Source organism: Trachymyrmex septentrionalis, unplaced genomic scaffold (genome assembly GCF_001594115.1).
Source record: "Trachymyrmex septentrionalis isolate Tsep2-gDNA-1 unplaced genomic scaffold, Tsep1.0 scaffold73, whole genome shotgun sequence".
Lineage (NCBI taxonomy): Eukaryota > Metazoa > Arthropoda > Insecta > Hymenoptera > Formicidae > Trachymyrmex > Trachymyrmex septentrionalis.
The window spans coordinates 301,356-315,110 of record NW_017305916.1 but is presented as its reverse complement, the minus strand read 5'-3'; the positions used below and the strand labels follow the sequence as shown (position 1 = coordinate 315,110).

The window sequence follows — 13,755 nt, the reverse complement described above, 5'->3', positions numbered from 1 at the left end:
AATCCAATTAGAGCGAAAAAAACTTTCAATAGTTGCAAAATGATCTGCAGAACGCGACTATTTCCTGCAATTCTCATACAGCACATCTTATCCAGGAGATGTAGGCGTCTTTAGGACGTCACTTGGAGATCTATGCTATATAGATTGCTACTGATATGCAATTATCGAAGCTTCTTTCGATCAATAGCGCGATTACCTGATAACCGCCATTTTGTTCTTCAGATTTTTCGTACAGTTTGAATCGATAAAAATCTGAGATGCGTTCCATTATTCACCGCGAGTACTGAAAATCTATGATTCACGTATAATATTACAGCTTTTCAGTACTTGCAGTGAATAATGGAACGCAATCTCAGAAAATTGCGTCAACAATCGACAAATAGACAACAATAATAATTACCATATTCAATTCAACGCATTTAAATTGTTTCATCGTGATCGATGATGGTCCGCTGCGTGAAACAACGACGTTCGATGGAACGGGATTACGAACATTCATTTACTCGATATCGAAATGGATTGAATCCGTTAACTGAACGACAATTGATCTGAACTATCTGAAGTCGCGCGCGCGATCATCTCGCTGCGAAAGCACGAAGACGCGCGCGAGATACGTTAGGGAATTTGTAAGTAACTTCATGGCGAAACTTTTGGAAAGGCTATTTCCACGAAAGGGGCGCTCCCAGCTTCTAGTGTCCCTAGAATACAGAGTCTGGACAATTCGTAGCATCTTTTCATTGGTTCACATCATAGGATGCATTAAACACGTTTAGCAAAGAAAATTAGTCAATTAGCGCTTAATGATTCTTTAATTAATATGATTGATTCGTACCTTTAGTTCTTCGTTGAATTTAAGTATAGAAATCAATCATATTAAAGAATCACTAATGTAAACTTAAGGGCTGCTGCACACAAAATTCCGTAACAATATGCGTAAGGTGTAAACTTAAGTCGATGAACCAATCAGGATATTATTTTAGGTCTACGTAATCTAACGGAAATGGAAATAACAGTAAACTTATCCATAACCTCGCAATATGATAAATTTCAACCGGTTTGACGAAGTTGTTTGGATCCTACGGTGCTCCTTCGCTGTCTTATATATTTGTTACTAGACAGTTTTTGAACCGCTTTTGGTTTTTCTCGATTTATTTATTTATTTTTCTACTTATCGCGATGTCGTAGCATCGAGCGGTCGTTATTTTCATCGTAAAGTTGTAACAATGCCTCGAAACTTGCATCCAGAGATACGAAGTCGTATTGTCGGACAATCACAGGCCGGAAGATCAGTAGCAGAAATTGCTGCTGATATTCCGTGCTCTAAAAAAACTGTCCGACGATGGATACGACGATTTGCTGAGGGCGGTGATAATGCTTTGCAAGATCATCGTCAGAATAACCATGGTCCTCGTAAGATTGGACCGGAACAAGTGCAGGCTCTCGTCGATGCAGTTTCTGATCGACCTTTCGGCACCATCCAGGAAGCCATCAACACAGCGAACGTTCAAATATCCGAGAGGACCGCCCGACGACGTTTAAACGAAGCTGGGTATTACTACCAACCAGTCCACAAAATTCCATTACATTATGTTAAAAATAATAATTACATAGAACGTATTGTCAGAAATTATATTAATATTGACTTTACCATACACTTTCGTTTGTCACGGGAAATAGCTAATGAACTCATTGCACGCTTTGAAAAATCAGACATTTTTACATCTTTGCAAGGTATTTTATTATGAATAGTTTAAAGTACTTAATTGTTTCAAGTTAACTTTATATGATGAAATATTTATTTAATTTAAAAATATAGAACATGTAGGATATGTTCCAATAATGAGTGAAAAATATATCTTAAGTTATTTGTGGTTTCTTGGCCATGAGAATGCAGACTATCGAAATGTATCTGATCGATTTGATGTTTCAATAAATACATTGCATACAATTATAATAAGAGTAACAGAATTTTTAATGCAACTTGCACCACAAATAATAAAATTTCCTACATTGGAAGAAAAAGAAGCAACAAAGATACATTTTCTACAATTAGAAGGATTTCCTGGAATTATTGGTATATTAACAAAATTTATATCTTATGTATTAAATTGAAACATGTATTAAATTTATGTTTATTTTTATATAACATTTATTTTCAGGTTGTGTAGATGGTACACACATAAGAATTGACAAACCACAACAGGATCATGATTTGTACATTAATAGAAAGCAATATTTTTCTATTCATATGCAAGCAACTGTTGATCATAACATGAAATTCATAGATGTTTTTATTGGCAATCCAGGATCTGTCCATGATGCAAGAGTATTCAAAGAATCTCCTTTATATGAATCTCTTCAAGAAATTTGCTCAGGTAAGCAATGATTGACATCAGTATAATTTTTTTGAAATTTATATCTAAATAAATAAATCTTATTTTAGATGGATCTTATTTACTTGGAGATAGTGCATATCCATGCTTAAGAAATTTAATAATTCCGTACAGAGATACTGGGCATTTAACTCAGGCACAAAAACATTTTAATCAAAAATTAAGTTCATGTCATGTTACAGTTGAAAATGCAATTGGCTGCTGGAAACAAAGATTTAGACAATTATATCATTTTAAGTCGCGAAACATCATACGTATGGTTCAAATTATACATGCTTCTTGTGTTTTACATAATTTAGCAAATAAAGATGATTTAGAATTCTTAGAGCCTCCATGTAACGATGATTATCCTGATTTAGAAGTAATAATAAATATTGAAAATGATGAAATTATTTATGAAAATCGGCATGGTCGTGAATTGCGAGACGAATTGTGTCGTCAACTATTCGCACGATAATATAGCTAATATTATATTAAAATACTATAGAATACTTCATAATTACTTTATATCACATACAATAATTTTTTTTTATACATAAATTGTTATTACTAATTGTCTTTATTATACAAAAATAAATGTAATTGATAATTATAATAATAATACTATCACATACGTGGTAACATACTTTTTAATTGTAACTGACATACAAAAAATTAAACTGAAGTACACAAAAAACAATATTGCTTGAAAAAGCTCAGAAAATGAAAAATAAAGACAATTTGGAGTAATTATATTTATGTGTCTAAAATAAAATATCTTTGTAATATGTCGAATAATATTTAAGTCTTTGAGCATTTTCCAGCAAGGACACAGTGTGACATAACGAATCATTACATTCTTGTCTGCGAACGTTAAACAAGAATGAAATGATTTACTGTGTCCTTACTGGAAAAGATTTTTTGTAAATTTAGAAAACTTTAAGAAAATTGAAAATGACGGAAATTTGAGAGTAATTGCACTTATATCTTTAAAATAAAAGCAAAATTTTTGTAATACAACGAATCAAATTTAAGTCTTAAAAAGCGTGAAAAACTTTCAAAAAAAATAAGTGACAATGTGAGTTGTACTTATGTATCCAAAATAAAAACAAAATATAATATTTCTGTACTGCATCGAAGTAAAGCAATTTATTATTTTGCTTGAGAATTTCTTTGCTATCTCCATTCTTTCATGTAGATAATCCTTTAGATTATTTACAGTCTTCGTTACAAAATTTTTTGCTAATATCTTTAAGAAATTCTCATTTCTGCAAATAATATAATATTATTCTGAAATAATATAATATTACTTCCGCCGCGCGGCAAGCGTTATCGCGTTCTGTGTGCAGGAGCCATTATATTGTACACTTAGTGCAAAAGTGCGGAAAGTTCATGCAATGCGAACAAACCTATTATTAAAACGACAAAGATTCATGTGGCGGCCGTAGTGAGGGCGTTAGGTGTCGATCGGGTGCTGTGCAGCTTGGTGCAGCTCCCGGAACGATAATAAACAAAAGGGACGATGGCTCGTCTCTTTTGAAAGACATCTTTCCCTTTATCAGGAATGTTTCGCGTCGTGTTCGCGGCCATTTGAGGTTATTTTCTCGCGAGTGAGACACCGCCATCGGGGTGAGTGCCCACAAAAAGAAACGCGACCGCTCGTATCCTCTACCCCTCGCCCTCCCCTCTGCCCGCAATCCGCAATTCTGATTCAGCGGCGCGAGCTCCGTTTGGTTGCGATTTTGACAGGTTATGTTGACAGGGCGCGTGTAACCTTGGCAGTGCCTCGGGGCGACCTCGATCGCTCGGGAATCTGGCTCGCGGAATTATCGTTTTCCCCTCGTGTCGCGTTACGTAATTACTCTCAGTTTGTTTCACAAAAGCCGCGTAGCGTAGCACTCGCAGGCATCACGGGATTTCAGTTTTCATGCGGCCGCATCTGTCATAACGTGCCGCGATTCCGACCGCTCGCCGCGCCATATTGATAGCGGAGTGTTTTCATTTGGTAACTCCTATTTTTTTTCGGAACACCTTGCACATGCGGTACGCTTTTATTGTCAAAGCTGATTGCGAAACAAGAATCTTCGATACCCCGGGTCTTCAATAAGGCGAGCTTTGTGGACGTAACAAGCTATACTAATTTGGAAATGGTTTCGAAAATCAGTCATTTTTAGACTTTCGCATGTTGCTTTGAAGACTTAAAAACTGACCGATACAATCTGCACATATACGATTTTGAAAGGCAAGCAAGATCGCAGTTTCCTTATTCGAACGTTACTAACACCGAAGACACCTGTACGAAATATAAAACGCGCATTTTAATAGCATATTAAATTTCGCGTGTAGAATTTTTGCTATTGAATTGATTAACTTTCAGTTGCAAAATGACAGAAAGTAGTGTACCCAGAATGAAGTCGCGTAATGGAGCACGACTTTTTAAAAATCCACCACAGCCGCACATGTGTATACAAGATTTTATACAGGTATTATACCATTGTGATGACAGTGCTATTACTGCAAGAGTTTATTATATAACTTGTAGAAATCAATAGCATGAGTATTACATAAATATCAATTCTCTTGATAGGGTACTACAGCTCCATGTTATGTAAACGTATTGTCTTGGGACAAAATTGCAATGCCTCGTAGACCTTCACTGCCTGTGCCACTCTATGGAGGTATGAGAGTACCACCCCCTCGTACAAAGACAGAGGCTATAGTGTTTGCTGTAATGGCCAATCCAGAAGTCCTACGAATTAATGGCAAGAATGCTCAGGACGCTAAAGTAAGTAAAACATTTTTTAATCTGTAGAGATTTTACTAACAAATATTCCTTGTTAACTCTGAAGGAGTATAAAGTCTGTAATATTTTTATCATCTATTATACAACTATTATTTTCTAACAGAAGCGTACAAGTTTTATCGAGTTACTATTAGACTTCATAGAGGCGATGAACACAGGGATAGTTTTCAATCGTAATTATACGATAATGAAAGATAGAGACATCACAGGTGAGCTGAAGGAGGTTTGGAATGCAGTGCTAGCCATACGTGACAACGAGCAGCGTCCTCCTCAGCAGGAAACTTGGATTGATGTTCAGCCTCCCATGTCACAATTTCCACAGTATCCAGAACAACAGCAGCAGCAGCAAGAGTATATACCACAACCACCACAGTATCACTCGAGCGTCACCTATGGTAGGATTATTAACAACGAAAATATGCATTATGAGAATTATGGACATCAGCCTCAGAGTCCAGTAATTTCCAAGAACGAGCCTATCTTCATATCCGGACATATTGTGACGCAACACTCCCCCAACAATGTTCGTCAAATTACACTCGATCAACGTACTGACAACTATCGCGAGCGCGGCAGAGATAGTCAAGTTGTGCAGAATATTATTGCTGCACAGCATCAATTTCAACCGAGGCAAACGTGGCCACAGTATGTAAATACAAAATATATGCATCCAAATTCGAATCTATCATATGGACCGCCTGCAAATACCACTCCGGATATTAATCCTCCGAACCAAATGAAGCCTTTTCAGCCATATACTACTTATCAGCAGCAACAACAACAGCAGCAGCAACAGTCGATACCGCCTCCGCCGCCGCCACACATGGATAATGCGATGCACGTTAATATTCGCAGGATGCAACCGCAACCACAGCAGTCACAAATACACTTTAATCACGTACAGTCACAATATGCTGAGCAATCTGGGTCATTCAATGTACAAAACAATGCGCATAGAGCAAGTAGACCGCATATGGGAGTAGCTCAGAAAAACAACGCTACTAAAAGACAGGCAAATTCACCGACACATATTTCTTGTACAAATTGCCAAAATAGAGAAGACCAAGCTTTTACAAAGCCGAAGAGTCCTGTTAAAGTTCTTCAAAGGGAAATGTTGACGGAGCGACAAGATACAACTAATCATGCAGAGAATAAAGCTCTAGCAGAAAAAACAGAGGAACCGAAAACTGTGCCGGTGACAGATTTAGATGAGGATCTAAAAAAGAATGATGAACTTGTGGTTGATACGTATCCAGAAAAACAAGACGTCTGTAATTCGGAACTCGCGCGTACCGTCGATCAAATATCGTCATGTGAAGAAAAGAATTCTGTAAAACTAGAATCCAATAAAATGCCCTTGATGGAAACGAAAGAGATGGAAGTGCCAGCTATACAATTGACTCTTCAGAAGAATGCCAATAAGTTTGTCAAAGGCAATGTGCGAACGCGAAGAGCGCACACAACCAAAGATGATAAGCATAACTCTTCAGAGAGTCCAAAACGCTCACAGCCAACGGTGAATAGCATTATCAAGAGTGTATTCAAGATTAATCCAGGCGGGTCCAGCGAGGAATCATCCAGTAAGAAAAAGACGAATGGCCAAGCAAGGCCGACTAATGGCAAAGCGATGTATGAAAATGAGGAACAGGTGCAGCAGGGATATACAATATTGAAGAAGGAGGCTCAGGAGGAGATGGTGAGCGAGATCGCTCAATTATCTATTCAAGACTGCAAGGACGTGACTGAAGTCGCTCCCGTACTCTCGTGATAGCCAGGCCTACAGCTGGTACTCAGCTGTGTTAGCGCGCGACCAAGGGCTTTGTTGTAAATAGATAGAACTTTATTCAATAGAAAGAAGAAACAAAAGACATCGCAGATAGAGGAGAGGAAGGGGGGAAATACATCTTTGACAAAATCCAGACCTTTGAATGGAATTGATACGTCCTTGAGACGGCTTTGATTATCATTGCGCGAATACCTCACTCAATATCATTTGTAATTTTATGTCTGTCATAGTGCTGTCAAATTCTTTGACATTTGAAGCACTGTCATTTATTGAAGACACTTCAATAGTCGATATTTTAATTTTTAATGATCCACAACTGCCCGATGTAAAATGTTTTTGTTATTAAAAAGTTTATACTTCTTGAAAAATCATGATAAATTCCAAGCCTAAGATAAACAAGATAGCAGTGTAGATCGTTAAGGATTAATCAACAGCATCAGCAGGCTGTGAGAATTATTGCGAACATCGCAAATGTGATCATACTAAAGTAACGGTACTACGTGTGTGATATCGAGGAACGTATTTATCAGCTTTAGTCGACTATGGAAATGTCAAGAAACTTATTCGCAATCGAAGCTGGGTACAATTTGAATTCATGTATAGTTTAATTCATCAATTTTTATGGTCATTTTTTAAAAATTGTTTTAAATAATAGATGTTTTAATTTAGATGTTTCAGTATCTGTTATAGTTTTCATATCGCTGTACCTGTAATTACAAAGTTAATTGAGTTTTGAAATATCGAGTTTTTATTACAGTGGAATTTATTAAATTTTTTTTTACCTAGATTAGCCAGATGAATCTAATTCTTTTTACTTTATATTTTGTAAAAAAATAAGCATTTAAATGAAATATTATAACTTATTAAATGTTAATTCTTATTTTGAATAAATATATATATAATATGGATATATATCTATATCTACTCTAAAAATAAGTATAAATATTACTTGTTTGCTATTTTTTACTGTACCCACTACGGTGACGAATGTGATCACTTGAGAGCATAAATTCACGCTTGCTAATCGAGATCCGTCTATCTAGTAATCTATCTGCTTCCAATATCTCGCGGCAAATGAGATCAGCTAAACAGAGGAGGTAGTATTAAGATATTTTTAAGTGTATGAGATTTTTGAACGCTGCCTCATTGTCTCTACGCACGAAAACAAATTGAAGTTAATTTTAAATTGAACTAAGCATTATAGCTGGGTAAAAATACCGGAATGTTAGTAAACATTGTGTTATTATGCGATGGTTTGTATGTCTAAATTATCGAACTTGTTGAAGCATTATTCAATGTAGTAATAGATATATACACGAGATATTCAACATTTTTGTTAAATTAATTGATGGAATGTGCAAATCAGTAATAACCGTGAAATTCACTTCATAATTGAAATGTCTGAATCTGTATTTTGCCCAGCTCCATTAAGTACACAGCGATATTGTCTATAGTTAAGAATTCGTAGGTTTAAGCCGGAATAGTATGTCATTATTAGACGAACGTTGCTGTAAATTTACGAAGAAAGAAGCATTTCATTATAGAATGTAAAACTGATTATCTCGTACTTATTTTTTCACAAAGCAATCGAAAAATTTCTATCAAAATTTTTCCATGGCAAAACTTCGTTCACATTACATTAAATACGGTAACTGTCCAGTTGCACTGTACTCGAACATTTCGCAAAATTTTTATGGAATTATTTATATTATCGTATAATTAAATAAGTTCATTTAAATTTCAACATAATTTTGCTTCAACAATGATTGTCGCAAAAATATCGAAGCTATATTATACTATATTATATTGTTTTTTAACATCAATGATGATATCTTATGACTTAATAATGTACTTGAATAGATGACTGACGATTTATATTCAAAGGTTATGTAATTATAATTTGTTGTAACTACAATTAATAATTTTATAGTTTAAAAAATAGCATTTTACAGTTTAATAAATAATCATTCAAAGATATTAAACAAAATATGAATAAATAATAAATTAAAAAATAATATATGAAAAATTTCTTACGGAAAGTACATTATTTATTAATTAGATAGATAATACTTGTCCGGATTACGACATTTCGAGGAAAACAAACGCAACTGGATTACTACTGTACATGAAATATGAACAGGGCATAAAGCTTCTTTTTTTCGAAATACAGCCAGTGAGTCGTTTTTTAATTTTATTATTATTCTGGATGTTAAATTTTACAAAAATAATTTAAATTTATATATGTTGTTTTAAATTTATACGTATTATAGAAGCGCGCTAAAGATACATATATATAATATACATATATTTAATAAGAAAATATATACTAAAAATCTTAATATTTTTGTTTAATTCGACGAATTAAACAGACTAAATTAGGAAGAATTAAACGACTCGCTGGTCGCGTTCGTATAAAACCGCATCTATTTTCTTGATTGCCTGATTTAATTTGTCAATTATTATATTTTAATTTCTTCAACATTATTTATATCATGAGTTTTTGTTCCAACGATTGTCCTCCACGCGTTAAATACTCAGAGTCAATTTGCGATTTAGAGGACGAATCTGCCATTACAAACTCGTTGTAATCTCGTAAATAATCGAGAAAGCGTATAGAGTTATTACATAATAACCGATCTGAGGAAACCTCATTTCTCGGTCGGGCATACTTTGTTTAAGAAAGAAGATTCGTGCATGATATACAATTTGATCGAGAGTAATCGATCAATTATCGCGCACACAATCACCTAATTCTTAACAATTTCTTGATTAATCACGACTAGGTCACACACATTTTCTTATTTAATACATGATGGAACTGTCTAAACGCACATCACACATCGACGACCTTGTTCCTGAAAACGCTGAACAAAAACAATAGTTTTAGCCAAAAAAATCGAATGTTTAATGCGTTATGTAGTCGATGCTCCTAATGCTAATAAACAGTCTTCTAATGTAAGCGTGAAAATAGCGTTTGGCCTCCAACATAAATGATATACTGTCATTGTATTTTAATAGTTTTCAACAATCGCTGCCACAATAAAAAAAAAGAGCGGCGGATAAAGCTGCCATTTTTAAATTAAAATAGTTGGAAAGAGTCGTTTTAATCGCGCAGTATCATGTGTATGTATGTATGTATGTGAGAGTGTGTATGTGCGTCCTTATACAGCTGATCGCAGAAAAGTTAGAACACTTTTTTTTCGATGGGTTCCGAAATGCAGTTTATTTATTGAGCGATTTATGGATCCATAAATAAGAACCAATCGTTTGGTAAGTAGGTTTTATTTCGAAACTCATCGAAAAAAAGACCTTTCTGTGATCGGCTGTATGTATGTATCTAAAATCGATAATTGGCTGTCTTAGACTTCAATGAAATCGACTTTATGAAAAATATATTTTTGTACTTCGTAATGTAGTTTCTTGGCTGAGAACAGGACAATTTAAGAAACCGCGAAATTGTCCCTCAAAACTAAGTATTATTTTTTTACGAACAAAAAAGAATATGTTAAATAATCACATTGTTACCATGCTTAGAATTGAATTCTATAGCTTATTTTCATATTTTATTTATATTATAAATATTATATAAGACTGGGACTTGTTTTTTTATTATCTTTAATTAAAAAGCTGGTAAATTATAATATTCGAATACAAATTGAACAATTTGTCTATTGCGTTTTTATTCGTGAAACATAAAAACCTATATCATAAGATTTATTTCTTATAATGGAGTAAAAGAAGAGCGCGCTTTGAATGTTAGCTGCGAAAATTAGTATAAGAATGCCTGTAAATGTTCAGAAACGGTATTTTATAGGAAAAAAAATCTTCAGTTATGTCGCCATTCTTCTAACATTCTGAGTATATATCTACTAATAGTTTTAAGAGACCTCGATTCGGACTACTACAGGGAGACTCTTTGCAACTATTTAAATTTGCGAAACCGCACTTTTATCGTGATCCCCGTGTCACATGCTTCGACATTTTAGAATGTACTTGTGAGCTGTTCGAAACCGAAGAAAATTGTCTTCTCTCGAATTTTATTCTCGGATATTTAGTCACGTCTGTTCAGTGTATTTGAGATGCTTCGTTATAATAATGTTACGAGAGAGATCTCATTTCGCGAATAATTACTTGTTTACGTATAATCGCACGGAAAGGACCAATCCGCAAAGAGAGACAGTGTAATTATAAACGCGGAAAAAAAGAAGAGATAAAATAAATGTGCGCCGCATAAAATGTGATGATGCGAAAATACCTCTGTTATTTTTTAAAATCGCAACTTTACGATTTATCGGCTAAATTCTAGAAACAGTGTAAGAATAAGGCTGTGTAATCTCTATTAGCAACATTATTTTGCAACTTGAGTCCTTTCTACGATATAGACAATCGTTATATTAAGTACACTAAGCGCCATGACAGCAACGACTCAGTTAAACTGCGTGGCATGCGAATTAATATATTGTTTATTCGCGTGATTTTTACGTTCGAAAATGAGATGTAGCATGAAGGGAAAACCACGAATTCAATGACGACACAGCCTCACGAATAATTTATAAAATGCGATAGGCTTTTTATTCTGTAGGGTCAGCAAACTTTCATGTTTCACTGAAACTTTCACGCAAATTATAATTTACTATAGATAGCAATTTGTCTTTCGCCAAATGCAGAAATTTGTTGAAAAAAAACAATGTTTTAAACAATTTAGCGTTTAACTTTGCATATGAAATTATTATCGTAGTTATACGATAACAATGCTTTCTAATAATTATAAATTCTGATCCTGTTAATACATTTATCTGCGAGTAAAGCATACAATTATGTATCTTTTTCCTTTTTTTAATTCTTTTTTTCTTTCAGTTTTCACTCGAATACGAAATATGGTAAATGGCGCTTAGTGCGCATTGGCGGACGTTTATTTATAAGTTTATTTAAGATGAATTAAATTTGTGTATTTTGATCTTTAATAACAATATTGAAATATTGTAATTCTGAGTGCTTCTTTTAAGTCTTCGGAAAACAGCGTATTCGAACGCCGATGAACATTTTGTCAGTTTTATGACTTTATCACGGCGTTTCTCTTTTAATTATAATTTGATAGCGGCTTGGCCCGTTCCTTTGCCAAAATTTTCTCGACGCCGCTCCCTCCTCTCATTATTGTTAATAATATGTATTCAGTATTTGTGTTATTTTAAATTCTTCTTCTTATTATTATTATTATTGTCCAAGTATATTACAGTTTATTATACCATTATTACCACGAACATTGTAATCTATTATTCTCTAATATGGTTATTCTAATACATGGTTTTCCAAAGTCTGCCTAGTGTCGTTATATAATCTTGCTTATTCGTTGAACTGTACGTAGCACTTAAACATTATTAATTAAATGTCGTACGAATAGTAAAATAAATCAGTAATATAAGGAAAATGCATAATTGCTTTAAACAGAAATATGTAAGCAAAATGGATAATTTTTTAAATAAGCAACTATGTTTTTTATACACCAATTGATTCATCTCATTATTCTATTCATAAAAATATTAAGATACGATTATAAAAAAATTAATAGTTTACAAGATATTTAATATTTCATGTTAATATATCCAAAATGAAAATATGTGGTATAATTGATTTTTTGATATCTCTACTTCAATATTATTATACAAAATTAAAGGATATACATACATAATTTACGCAGGATCTTGATAGCGAAATTATAGCTGAACGTTTGCTGAACTTTTTAGCTGAACTTTTGCTGAATAATTCATTTTTTTTTTCCTTTTCTCTTCAAGACAAAAAAAGAGGAAGAAACACACAACATGAACTGGTGCAAAAGTTCAGCTAAAAGAACAGGGCCTATATTTTATTCCTAATGAATATATAGGTATATAATAAATGTTTCGGCCTAGATCAGGCCTTCTTCAGTATACAAATCTAAGATAGAAAATAAAAATAAATTGTTTACACAAAAAAAGTCGCGCAGTCATACATAAAAACGGTTAAATCTAAGTTGAATGTTACATAAAATTTATTGGTCGCAAAACACTCGTTATTAATGATTAAATTTATTTTGGCGAGAAATTTCTTTTATTACATCTACGTCAAATTCTTGAACTTCGATTGTTGTTTTATAAAAATTAAAGATTTTTTATTCGTGTTTATTCGTGTGTAGACGCAAAATTTCCAGATTCTATTATACTTAAAAGTCTAATTACTAAATATTATTTTAATCTTTGTTAAAATTATGTAAATTATTCATCAGTGTCCAGGATCTCATTACTAGAGATGGCCAAATCGTGAACTGAGAATGGGTATTCCAAAATTGATTCTATTGAAACTGTCTGTTAATACTCTTTAAGAGATATCACTTATATACCCTAGTAGATAAAGAGAATCCAAGAGAGGGTAGAAATGACTCTAAGAGGGGGGGGGGGAGTGTGGAAATATTCATTACCGACAAATAAGCGTCCGGTAATTTTTCTATGCCGCTCTGCTTATTAATGTCGTCGATTTGCCTCTATAAAAATCATTTCCGAAACAGATCTTTTGTAGAAGTATGGTTCTAAATCCAGAATCTGGATATTGCTCTAATCCATTTCATGTCCGTAATTCATTCTGTACTATGACACTGACCAGGAATCAGATAGTTTTTTTATATCGAACATATGTTTTATTCTCGTTTTTAATTTTCTCTTCGTCTGTTTCGCATAAGAGGAATCACACTCTAGACAGCTTATTTTATATATTACATCCTTTCAGTCCATCTTATCTAGTTTATCTTTACCTATTTTTAT

At 33.6% G+C, this 13,755-nt stretch overlaps 2 protein-coding genes across 4 annotated transcripts; both read left to right on the top strand.

Annotated features, from left to right (window-relative positions):
- Positions 1–1,051: 1,051 nt before the first annotated feature.
- On the top strand, positions 1,052–2,893 carry LOC108753874 (putative nuclease HARBI1). Its single transcript, XM_018495812.1, has 4 exons — positions 1,052–1,731; positions 1,817–2,074; positions 2,160–2,375; positions 2,444–2,893. The coding sequence occupies exons 1-4, from the start codon at positions 1,224–1,226 to the stop codon at positions 2,848–2,850; spliced, it is 1,389 nt and encodes a 462-aa protein (XP_018351314.1). The 5' UTR covers positions 1,052–1,223; the 3' UTR covers positions 2,851–2,893.
- A 973-nt stretch (positions 2,894–3,866) lies between these two features.
- LOC108753902 (probable basic-leucine zipper transcription factor Q) lies at positions 3,867–7,532 on the top strand. 3 transcript variants are annotated; one of them, XM_018495877.1, is made up of 4 exons: positions 3,867–4,001; positions 4,750–4,855; positions 4,960–5,157; positions 5,279–7,532. In XM_018495877.1, the coding sequence occupies exons 2-4, from the start codon at positions 4,757–4,759 to the stop codon at positions 6,941–6,943; spliced, it is 1,962 nt and encodes a 653-aa protein (XP_018351379.1). In that variant the 5' UTR covers positions 3,867–4,001; positions 4,750–4,756; the 3' UTR covers positions 6,944–7,532. The 3 variants fall into 3 exon arrangements, with proteins under 3 accessions (XP_018351379.1, XP_018351378.1, XP_018351380.1); XM_018495876.1 differs by having other exon boundaries at positions 3,867–4,377; XM_018495878.1 differs by lacking the exon at positions 3,867–4,001 and adding an exon at positions 4,654–4,667.
- The last annotated feature ends 6,223 nt before the right edge of the window (positions 7,533–13,755 follow it).

Coding starts and splice junctions, on each gene's coding strand:
- LOC108753902 (XM_018495877.1), top strand. CDS start 4,757: ATGACAGAAAGTAGTGTACCCAGAATGAAGTCGCGTAATGGAGCACGA. Junction 4,856..4,959: donor GTATACAAGATTTTATACAG/GTATTATACCAT, acceptor TTCTCTTGATAG/GGTACTACAGCTCCATGTTA. Junction 5,158..5,278: donor AGAATGCTCAGGACGCTAAA/GTAAGTAAAACA, acceptor ATTTTCTAACAG/AAGCGTACAAGTTTTATCGA.
- LOC108753874 (XM_018495812.1), top strand. CDS start 1,224: ATGCCTCGAAACTTGCATCCAGAGATACGAAGTCGTATTGTCGGACAA. Junction 1,732..1,816: donor CATTTTTACATCTTTGCAAG/GTATTTTATTAT, acceptor TTAAAAATATAG/AACATGTAGGATATGTTCCA. Junction 2,376..2,443: donor TCTTCAAGAAATTTGCTCAG/GTAAGCAATGAT, acceptor ATCTTATTTTAG/ATGGATCTTATTTACTTGGA.